General features: G+C 45.3%; 1 protein-coding gene across 3 annotated transcripts in view; it reads left to right on the top strand.

Annotated features, from left to right (window-relative positions):
• hps3 (HPS3 biogenesis of lysosomal organelles complex 2 subunit 1) overlaps positions 1–12,029 on the top strand; it is a 39,607-nt gene that overhangs the window by 13,769 nt on the left and 13,809 nt on the right. For all 3 annotated transcript variants that reach the window (XM_033031870.1, XM_033031868.1, XM_033031869.1), the window contains exons 6-11: positions 576–768; positions 4,419–4,500; positions 5,729–5,880; positions 9,090–9,198; positions 9,280–9,458; positions 10,907–11,084. In XM_033031870.1, the coding sequence (XP_032887761.1) occupies positions 576–768; positions 4,419–4,500; positions 5,729–5,880; positions 9,090–9,198; positions 9,280–9,458; positions 10,907–11,084 (893 nt within the window). The remainder of the gene's footprint in view (positions 1–575; positions 769–4,418; positions 4,501–5,728; positions 5,881–9,089; positions 9,199–9,279; positions 9,459–10,906; positions 11,085–12,029) is intronic.

Here is a 12,029-nt window from a genome sequence, read left to right as displayed (position 1 = left end):
ACCCTTTGTATCCTTTTGTGTAAACCAGCATCTACAGTTCCTTTTGTTTTGTACATTCTCCTAATAATTGAGCTTTGTGGCTTTAAAAGTATGGAAACAAGGAACTGCAAATGCTGGTTAACAAAAAAAATGAGACAAACTGAACTGAACTGAACTGAACTTTATTTATAGAGCACTTTAAAAACAACCACTGTTGCAACAAAGTGCTGTACATGACTAATCATGACTAATCATAAACATAAAACAGAATGCGGGAACTCCTCGCGACCATGAAGGAGACTCACCAGAGACAACCAGCGAACATGTGGCGAGCACAGAGTCTCCTGCACTCGCCTAAAAAGTCGCCTAAGTGGGACAGGCCCATTAACATGAGGCATTCTTGGGAATGCAACTGTCGCATTATTGCAGAACTGCCCATGCATGGTATCCATGTCCGCATTTTTGATTGCGGCCGGCTTGGGTGTCTGATTGGGTGCATATCTCTGTGTGTGTCTTTTGATGTGGGGAGGGGGAAGTATGAGCTGAAAACCAGGTGATTATACAAGACCTACACGTTGTTTTCTACTCTGCTGTAGGGGACTCTGAATCGAGCAGTTCCCCAGGGAGTAAGGAGAAACGAACAATCAGCCTCTTCTGCTTCTTTTCATTGCCGCACAAGGGCTACCTGTATTCCGTGGGCAATATGGTGCAGGAGCTCTCTGCCTACAGTTACCCAGAGAAGGCCAAACAAGCGGTGCTGAGTTCCCAGCTGTTACACATCATTACCAGGTATGACAACCCACCGCAGAGTATTCTGGCACCGCAGCCCAAGGGCATAGAGTCTAAACACTGCACTCTGTCCACAGTGTCGTAAGTAGAACTTGCATTTATATTAGCACCTCGAGTGCAGTTCTGGTCGCCCCATTACAGGCAGGATGTGGAGGCTTTGGAGCGGTTTAACAAAATGGTTAAGAAGGAACTGTAGATGCTGGAAAATCAAAGGTAGACAATGCTGGAGAAACTCAGCAGGTGAGGCAGCATCCACAGAGCGAAGGGAATAGACAACGTTTTGGGTCGAAACCCTTCTTCAGACTGAAGAAGGGTTTCGACCCGAAACATTGCCTATTTCCTTTGCTCCATAGATGCTGCGTCACCCGCTGAGTTTCTCGATTAGAGGGTTCCAGCTACAGGGATTGTTTTTTTCTGGAATGCCGGAGGTTGAGGGGAGACATGATAGAAGTGTATACATTTATAAGAGGCATAGATAGAGTAGACAGGCAGAACCTTTTTCCCAGGGTGGAAATGTCCAAGGGCATAGCTATAAGATAAGGACAGTTTAATGGAGATGTGCGGAACAAGTTCTTCTTTACACAGAGCGGTGGGGACCTGGAAAGCATTTCTAGGGGTGGTGGTGAAGGCAGATACGATAGTGGTGTTTAAGAGGCTTTTAGTCAGACATATGGATGTGCAGGGAATAGAGGGAAGTGGATCATGTACAGGCAGAGTAGATCAGTTTAGACCAAGCGCAAGCTCGGCGATTGTTTCGCTGAACACCTCCGCTGAGTCTGCCTAAACCTACCTGATCTCCCAGTTGCTCAGCACTTTAACTCCCCCTCCCATTCCCAATCTGACCTTTCTGTCCTGGGCCTCCTCCATTGTCAGAGTGAGGCCCAACACAAACACCTCATATTTTGCTTGGGTAGCTTACACCCCAGCGGTTTGAACATTGACTTCTCTAACTTCAAGTAGCCCTTGCTTTCCCTCTCTCTCCATCCCCTCCCCTTCCCAGTTCTCCCACCGGCCTTACTGTCTCTGACTACATTCTATCTCTGTCCTACCCACTCCCCTGACATCGGCCTAAAGAAGGGTCTCAACCCGAAACGTCACCCATTCCTTCTCTCCAAAGATGCTGCCTGTCCCGCTGAGTTACTCCAGCATTTTGTGTCTAGCCAGGCATCAAGTTCAGCACAAACATTGTGGGCTGAAGGGCCCATTCCTGCGTTGTACTGTTCTATATGATCTCTCCCTTTTAGAATCCCAAAATGTTCTGTTGACAATAAAGCACTTTTTAAATTATAAACCACAGGAGCAGGCCCTTCAGCACACAATATCTGTGCCAAACCTGCTGCCATGCTAAACTAATCTCCTCTGCCTGCATGTGAGCCATGTCGCCCCATTCCTTACAAATCCATAAAAGCTTCTAAAATCATTATTGTATCTGCCTCCACCACCAAACCTGGCAGAACATTCCAGGCACCCACCGCTATGTGTAAAACAGAAACTTGCCCCGCAAACCTCCATTAAACGTTCCTGCCCTGACCTTACAGTTATGCCCTCTAGTCATTCACATTTCCACCCTGGAAAAAAAAACATTCTGACTGTCTCCCATAGCTATGCCTCTCACAATTTTATAAACTTCCATCAGGTCTCCCCTCAGACTCCAACGTTCTGGAGAAAAAATATAGTCACTTTTCTCCAGAGAAGCTGCCTGACCCGCTGAGTTACTCCAGCATTTTGTGTCTATCCTCTGGCAGATCGTCCACAGACCCACCACTCTCTGTGTGAAAATGTCCTCTGTGTGAAATTTCCATATGTACTCTCTCAGACGTGTGCTGGCCACATGGTCTTGATTCTTTTGCACTGCTCTGGAACACATGTATTATCATCTAAGCCTCTGAAGACAGCAATTTGCACTGACACAAGCAACGTAGCATCATCCTATCACAACCAGAGAGCAGTGCTGCACTACTTTCAACCTCAGTGGTGACCCTTGGACTATCCTTGATCAGACTTTGCTGGCTTTACCTTGCACTAAACGTTATTCCCTCATCATGTATCTATACACTGTAACTCGCTCGATTGTAATCACGTATTGTCTCTCTGCTGACTGGCAACAAAAGGCAACAAAAGCTTTTCACTGTACCTCGGTATACATGACAATAAAGTAAACTAGACTGACTGAATTGATTATAGTTTAATTTATATGTAAAGTCAATTGTGTTGCCCTTGGTAAAAGTGTAGCTATGCAGTACTTCTTTACAGCAAGCTGCCGTTAAAACAAGCCTTTAAAAACACACTTAAGAACACGGTCCTTCAGTTCCACCGCATTTTAATATGAATCAGCTGATCAATCATCTGACATGAATGATTAAGTGCCCAGGATTGGAATCAACTGCTTACTCGATGTAGATGAATGGAGCTCTATGTAATGCTTACATTCACTATGGAACAATGCTTTGATTCAAATAGACAACACATGAAGTAGGAGCCGACTTAGTTACGTGGCCTTTCGAGTCAGCTCTGCCATTACCTACTTTAACGCCTTAGTTCCAGATCTTTCATTCTCTAATTTGAGAAGGCATCCACAATCCTCCAGACATTAACCGTTCCCAATCAAAGAAATATGTCATGTCATGAAAATATAGCATGGAACAGGCCCTTCAGCCCAACGTGTCCATGCAAGCCATTGATTGTATATGTGTTCTCTAGCTTGACTTGCCTCATCCGGATCTCCCAGTCATGGTAACAACATTTGAGGGGAAGGACAAACAATCTGTCATGACAGTGAAAATCATTCAAGTGGGTATGGCCCATTACAGATTACCAAGACCAGTTGGATGTTTGGATGTGGACACAAGGAATTGCAGATGCTGGTTTTCAGAATAAAAAATAAACAAAGTGCTGGAGTCAACTAGCGGGTCAGGCAGCATCTCCGGAGAACATGGGTAGGTGGCATTTCAGGTCAAGAACCTTCTTCAGACTCGTTGGTGTAAAGACCAGTTGGCGTGAAGAGAAAGTAGCATCTCCTGGGTGTTAAGAGTTTTACAATTTAACAGGACTTCAATGCACGGGGAAGTAGAAGGAAATGAATTAATCTGTTATACAAACTGTTCTGCATAGCAAAGTATTCTAGTTTCTCTGTTTCCCGTCATGTCTTACTTTGCCAAAACGATTCTCAGAGGATCACAGATGCGGTACATTGGTAGAGACGTGGATGACTAGCCATAATGAACAAACATCTCATGTAACTCCTGTAGCAGAACTTGTTGATAAGGCAAAATATGCTTTAGTAGCTTCACTTTACTTTTAGTTTATTTTAGAAATACAATTCAGAAACCGGGCCCTTCGGCCCACCGAGTCCGCGATGACCACCGATCATGCCATACACTAGCACTATCCTCCACACTTGGGGCCATTTACAATTTACAGAAGCCAACTAATCTACAAACCTGTACATATGTGGGTGGAAACAGGGGCACCCGGAGAAAACCCACATGGTCACAGGGAGAACGTGCAAACTCCGTACAGACTGCAGCAGTAGTCAGGGTTGAACCCAGATCTCAGGTGCTGTTAAGTCCACTATTCCACTGTCTCATTGGAATCATATTCTTTGCAGGTTGGTTCCTGTTTGTAATACATGTTTCCTTATTCTGTGACAGGAATCACTTGCTGTGCTACAGTGTCAGATGCAGTGCTGTAGCTGCTCGAGATGTCGATCCAGAGATTGACACTAACAACAAGGTATTGCCTCTGTCTATAATTGTACAACTGTTACCTTTTCATTTTGCATAGTGGCCGATAAACGCAAAATGAATTAAACGTTACTACCGTGTCTATTGAATCAATTAGATTAATTGACAATAACTTGCTGATTCAGGTTCCAGGAAAATTCAAAAACCTCTAAATGAAGAGAGCCCTATCCTAGTGAAAATGGCAATAAGATTTTCTGAGATCCAGTTTAGTTTAGAGATACAGCGTGGAAACAGGCTCTTCCGACCACCGAGGCCACGCTGACCAACGGCCACCCATACATTAGCTCTATGTTATCACAGTCTCTCATCCTACACACTAGGGGCAATTTGCAGAAGCCAATTAACCTACAAATCTGCAGTGAGGGAAGATCCCAGATCACATGTAGAAAACTCCCACATGGTCCCAGGGAGAACATACAAACTCCGTACAGACAGCACCCACAGTCAGGATCGAACTTGGGTCTTTGGCACAGTAAGGCAGCAACTCTACCACTGCGCCACTGTGCTACCCCTCGTGTGAAGTTGGGGAGGAATTTCATCTTGGAGGATAGCAAATCTTTGAATCTCGCTATCCCAGCGAATGTACGTTTGTACAGATGGAACCATAACGTGTTTTCAAAGCTGTTGTACAGTACTATGGGGAATCGAGAGCTGTGGCCATTGCACTGGATAGTGCAATGATAGGCAATGATTGGATCAGCCAAGGTCTTGAGAATGTCAAATCTTATAGACAATAGACAATAGGTGCAGGTGTAGGCCATTCGGTCCTTCGAGCCAGCACGGCCATTCAATGTGATCATGGCTGATCATCCCCAATCAGTACTCCATTACTGCCTTCTCCCCATATCTCCTGACTCCGCTATTTTTAAGAGCCCTATCTAGCTCTCTCATGAAAGCATCTTGCCTGATAGGCCCTTTGACTTGCTGCTATTTCTAGCAGAATGATAACCAAACGCTCAATATTTTACGTGGGAGTGTCAGCCATTGATGTCAATCTTGGGAATTCAAGCAAATGTTTTTGTTTCCTTGTCTGGACTATAAAAGGTTGAGAGGAACAGTTCAACTTGCTTTTACCAATAGAACATCCATCAAAATACTTTCCTGATGTAGGAGGCGGGCCTTGGTGTTGGTTAGCAATGTATACTTCCATGATGATTGTCTTGTCTTTCCTTAGGAAGGTCTCATATACTTTTCCTCTTGGTCTTTTCCGTGGTTAGGCTTGTCCACCATTCTTCCTGCCTGTGTGTGCCCTGCGTATGCAACTCTTCATCGGGCTGAGAGCTGTATGTCATTCCAGGAACCACTTGATATTGCTGGCCAAGGCCGAGGTCAATGCTCCAGACAGGCAGACTGAATCCAAAAAAGGATTGTAAGTAAAAGTGTTTTGGCCTAATTTAGTTGTTTAGAGACACGATGCGGAACAGGACCATCGGCCCATCGAATCCGCGCCGACCAGCGATCCCCGTACACTAGCACTATCCTACACACTAGGGGCAATTTATAATTTTACCAAAGCCAATTAACCTACAAACCTGTACGTCTTTGGAGTGTGGGAGAAAACCCAGGTGGTCACGGGGAGAGCGTATAACTCCACACAGACAATACCTGTAATCAGGATCGAACCCAGGTCTCTGGCGCCGTAAGGCAGCAACTCTACCGCTGCGCCACTGTGTTGCTCCTATTATCCATCTGGCCTGGGTGTAGCGGCATTCCCTGGAGCTTCCATTCCAAATTAGAGGAACTCCAGCATTTTGTGTGTATCATCGGTGTAAACCAGATCTATGGTTTGGCTGATGATCGGATGCATGATTGGATCCATCTGGATTTTTATCACCTCCCTTGTAACAATGAACGTTTAAGGATAACTTAAAAACAGGGATATTATGCTGAAGCTTTAAACGGCAACGACCAGTCTGTATTTGGAGTATTGTGAGCAGTTTTGGGCCCCTATCTGAGGAAGGATGTGCTGGCCTTGGAGAGGGTCGAGAGGAGGTTTACGAGAATGATCCCGGGGATGGCTGGGTTAACATATGATGAGCGTTTGAAGGCACTGAGCCAGTACTTGCTGGAGTTTGGAAGGATGAGAGGACACCTCATTGAAACATACCAAATAGTGAAAGGCCTGGATAGAATGAATGGGGATAGTGTGGCGGCTCCCAAGGGTCGTGCCATCATACTGTCGAACCCCTCGGCACGGGAGTGGTTCAGTCCGGAGGCGGCCCTTAGCCAGAGGGTTTAAAGGCAGGGGTTTGGGTGCCATCTTTCTCTTGTTTGGTCTTCCCTACAACCGGGAGGAACATAATAAAAGGTGCCTCTCAAAACACTGGACTTCGTGCTTCCTTTTGAGACCCACGCACTACAATAGGATGTTTCCATTAGTGGGACAGTCTATCCAACTTCTCCCAAGGCACAGAATAAAAGGACATACTTTTAGAAAGGAAATGAGGAGGAATTTCTTCAATCGGAGGGTGGTGAATCTGTGGAATTCATTGCCACAGACAGCTGTGGAGGCCATGTTATTGTTTTTTTAAGGTGAGATTGACAGATACTTGATTGGTAAGGGTGTCAAGGGTTATGGGGAGATGGCAGGAGAATGGGGTTGAGAGGGAAAGATAGATCAGCCATGATTGAATGGCGGAGTAGACTCAATGGGCCGAATGTCCTACTTCTGCTCCTATGACATGAACTTACCGCAGTTGAGTCCATGTCATTATCAGGCACAAATTCCTAGACACTAAAATTGATGTGTGTAAAATGTTGCAGATATCGCTGGATTGTAATGGTCCTGTTGTCCCTCCAGTTACTGCAGGTACACACACCATGCCTTAACATTTAACTATTTTTGAGCCATCATTTATTTGTAAAATGGCAATTTGAACATAATGCAATACACACACTGAGGGCATGATGATGGACAGTACTTAAATTACAAGCAAAGTCATTACTATAGGACTAGATATTTTGATAACAAGACTCATAATCCAGAGATACAAGGAACTGAAGGTGCAGGTTTAAAAAAAATACACAAGTGCTGGAGTAACCCAGTGAGTCACGCAGCATCTCTGGAGAATATGGATGGGTGACATTTCGGGTCGGGATGCTTCTTCAGACTGATTGTGGTGGGGGAGGTGGGGAAGCTGGAAGAGAGATGGGGGCAAGACAAAGCCTGGTGAGTGATAGGTGGATACAGGTGAGAGGGGGTGGTTGATAGGCAAATGGTTGGATAAAGGCCAGAGATGGAAAGACAAAAGGTGTCAGGTAAGGATAGAAGAGATGTGAATTATAAAGCCGGAGGAAGGGATATAGAGTCAGAGGCATAAAGCATGGCAACAGGCCCTTCGGGCCAAGTTGGCCACGCCAACCAAGCTGCCCCATCTCCGCTTGTCCCACCTGCCTGCGTTTGGCCCATATCTCTCTAAACATTTCCTATCGATGTATCTTTCCAAATACGTGGGAGGGTAGGGGGAAGGAGAGAAATGTGTGTAAGGCAGAGTCCTGGATTAGTGATCTTGAGATCTGAGTTCCAATCCCACCATGATAATTGTGAATTTAAATCTAGTTAATCTGATAAAGCCACTGAACCATCATTTTTATAAATTCCATCTGGTTCAAGAATACCCTTTGAGCAACACATTGGTGCAGCGGTCGAGTTGCTGCCTTACAGCGCCAGAGACCCAAATTCGATCCTGACTACGGGTGATGTGGGTACGGAGTTTGTACTTTTTCCCCGTGACCGCGTGGGTTTCCTCCAGGTTTCTAGGTTAATTGGCTTATGTAAAACAAATTGTAAATTGTCCCTGGTGTGTAGGATAGTGGTAGTGTACAAGTTGATCGCTGGTCAGCGCGGCCTAGCTGGGCTGAAGGGCCTATTCCCACGCTGTGTCTCTAAAGTCTAACGCATCAACATAGAAACATAGACAATAGGTGCAGGAGTAGGCCATTCGGCCCTTCGAGCCTGCACCGCCATTCAATATGATCATGGCTGATCATCCAACTCAGTATCCTGTGCCTGCCTTCTCTCCATACCCCCTGATCCCTTTAGCCACAAGGACCACATCTAACTCCCTCTTAAATATAGCCAATGAACTGGCCTCAACTACCTTCTGTGGCAGAGAGTTCCAGAGATTCACCACTCTCTGTGTGAAAAATGTTTTTCTCATCTCGGTCCTAAAAAATGTCCCCCTTATCCTTAAACTGTGACCCCTTGTTCTGGACTTCCCCAACATCGGGAACAATCCTGCTGCATTTAGCCTGTCCAACCCCATAAGAATTTTGTAAGTTTCTATAAGATCCCCCCTCAATCTTCTAAATTCTAGCGTGTACAAGCCGAGTCTACCCAGTCTTTCTTCATATGAAAGTCCTGACATCCCAGGAATCAGTCTGGTGAGCCTTATCTGTACACCCTCTATGGCAAGAATGTCTTTCCTCAGATTAGGAGACCAAAACTGTACGCAATACTCCAGGTGTGGTCTCACCAAGATCCTGTACAACTGCAGTAGAACCTCCCTGTTCCTATACTCAAATCCTTTTACCATGAATGCTAAGTTGGAGCTGAACGGAATTTTTTTATTTTTGCAGACCTCAAAGGTCAAGAACTGTTAATAACGCACCTCCAGCTACCGCAAATTCCGGGTGGAATCTATACTGCCTGCAAGTGATTCCAACAGTTCACCTGTGCAGGGAGATGGTGAGTAGCTGACTTTTCCAGCTGGTATTGAGCTACTAAGTGGGCTCTATTCTGACCTTTTCGATTTGAACCCCGCTGTAGGTGGAGTACAGCCTGAAGTACAAGACCTGCAGTCCGCAGAGTTATGCCCACTTGCTGAGTGAGGCCCACCTCATCCTAAAGGCTGCTATTCTGGATCCTGACCTGGGCCAGAGCGACAGCAAGGAATTACTATCAGCATTCAGGGAGAACTGCCTGCAACTGGGCGACTGCTTCAGTCAGTATGTGTGCTCTCAGTTCTATGGAATATCCTCATTTACCATGAGATGAGTCCTGGTCACTTTGTTGTACGGGGAGATGTCAAGCTGGAAAGGGTGCGGAGAAGATTTACGAAGATGTTGCCAGGACTTGAGGGCCTGAGTAGTAGGGAGCAGTTCTCCGCCCTGACTTTTCCTGTGGACAGGGTGCAAAGGTCACCTTGACCCTCGCCACAGGAGGTCACAACAACTCCCTCACTGGGCTCGATATATTGTCAAGTTGCAATGGGTGCAGTTAAGATTTAGCATGATGTTTCCAGGACTCGAGGGCCTAAGCTCCAGGGAGAGGTAGGGCAGGCTAGGACTCCTTGGAGCACAGGAGGATGTGGGGTGATCTTATACAGGTGTACAAAATCATGAGATCAGGTAAATTCACAGAGTCTTTTGCCTAAAGTAGGGGAACCAAGAACCAGAAGATATAGTTTAAGGTGAGGGGGGAAAGATTAAATAGACAATAAGATTGAGGGGTAACCGTTTTACACAAAGGGGGGTAGGCATGTGAAACAAGCTGCTGGAAGAGGTAGATGAGGCAGGTACTATCATAATGTTTACAAGGCATTTGGGCAGGTACATGGATAGGATAGGTTTATAGGGATATAGGCCAAACGCTGGCAGGTGGGACTAGTGCAGATGGGGCATGTTGGTTCTCACAGGTTCTTATCTTATGACCGCTCTTACTTAAGACTGTGCTACTTGAATCTTAAACATGCACATATTCTTTGACAAAGCCTCATCTATATTCCATTAACTAGTTAGCACTGTGTTAAGGAGGTGAACTTGCAAAGATGTTACCAGGACTAGAGGGCCTGAGCTCCAGGGAGAGGTTGGGCAGGCTAGAACTATTTCTTGGAGCGCAGGTGATTGAGAGGTGATTTTATAGAGGTGTATAAAATCATATGGGGAATAGGTAGGGTGAATGCACAGAGTCTTTTACCCAGGGTAGGTGAATCAATAACCAGAGGACAAAGGTTTAAGTAAGAGGGGAAACATTTAATAGGAACCCATGGGGCAACTTTATCAATATGATGGTGCAGGTTACATGGAATGAGCTGCTAGAGGAGGTAGTGGAGCCAAGTACTTAACAGACACTTAGACGGGTACATGGAAAGGAAAGGAAAGGATTGAGGGAAAATAGGGGTCTCGACCCAAAACGTCACCCATTCATTCTCTCCAGAGATGCTGCTTGTCCCACTGAGTTATTTCAGTATTTTGTGTATATCTGAGGTTTAGAGGGACATGGGCCAAATGTGGGCAAATGGGAACAAGCTTAGATGGGGCATCTTGGTTGGCATGCACAGTAGTGTTGGACGGCTTGTTTCCATGTTGTATGACTCTATGATTCTCTTTGACTACAAGTTTATAATCTGAATGCTGTTTTTTTTATCTGACGTGTGGGCATATTTTGCTACTAGGTTTGAGGTGGACGATTTTCACTTCACTCTCCCCTACTATAAGATGTCAGGCAAATCACTCAGTGACCTCATCAGCCGAATACCTTTATGGGAAAATGAACCTCAGAAATTTGGAAAAGGATTTATGTACTTCTTAAAGCATTTAGTCTATGAAGAAATTGAAGATCCGCTTAGTGCAGTAAGTAGTTTTAGTTTCAGCCTTTCATGCAATCTGATGTAATTCAGAATATTCTATGTGGCAGTGCCTAAAGTTGCCCAGATGCCATGGTCTCAGCTGGTCCAGGATGTGTCTACCCATCAATCTGCCATGTAAAGGGAACAATTCAGGCGGTGGGCGTTGTAGATTGCCAAATCTACAAGCCTACCTAAACATATCAGATAATGCCATTTTACCCATCCAGTGAGATAGGCACTTGTTTGGTTTAGTTTTGAGATACAATGCAGTAACAGGTCCATCGGCCCACCGAGCCTGCGCCAACCAGCATTCCCGCACACTAACACTGTCCTACGCTAACGAGACAATTTACAACTTTTACTGAAGCCAAATTAACCTACAAACCTGTACATCTTTGGTGTGTGGGAGGAAACAAGAGCACCCAGACAAAACCCACGCAGTCACAGGGAGAACGTATAAACTCCTTACAGACAGCACCCGCGGTCAGATCAAATCTGGGTCTCTGGCGCTGTGCCACTGTGCTGTCCCAAAACTTGTGAGCTCCTTCATGTGCTGATACTCTCAACTCCGGCAACCTCAATCCTTAACCCTCCCCATAACTCTCTGCCACTTTTCAACTTTTAGACATTTATTTGGACTTTTAGAAGTATATTTATCTGCGATTTGGGTAATTTCTATGCGGCTTGATGTCAGATTTTGTTCGTTCACTCTCCTTTGAGATTTTCATAAGTTCGATCAAATGTCAGAGGAGCAGAAGAATGCCATTTGGCCCATCGAGACTACTCCATCATTCAATCATGGCTGATCTATCTTTCCCTCTCAACTCCATTTTCCCCATAACCACTGACACTCTTACTAATCAAGTGTCTGTCAATGTCTGCCTTAAAAATACCCAATGACGACATCCACAGCCATCTATGGCAATGAATTCCATAGAAGCACCACCCT

The sequence above is a fragment of the Amblyraja radiata genome, chromosome 13 (assembly GCF_010909765.2).
Source record: "Amblyraja radiata isolate CabotCenter1 chromosome 13, sAmbRad1.1.pri, whole genome shotgun sequence".
Taxonomy (NCBI): domain Eukaryota; kingdom Metazoa; phylum Chordata; class Chondrichthyes; order Rajiformes; family Rajidae; genus Amblyraja; species Amblyraja radiata.
The sequence above is the reverse complement of the archived record's forward strand: the minus strand, read 5'-3'. Positions and strand labels throughout refer to the sequence as shown.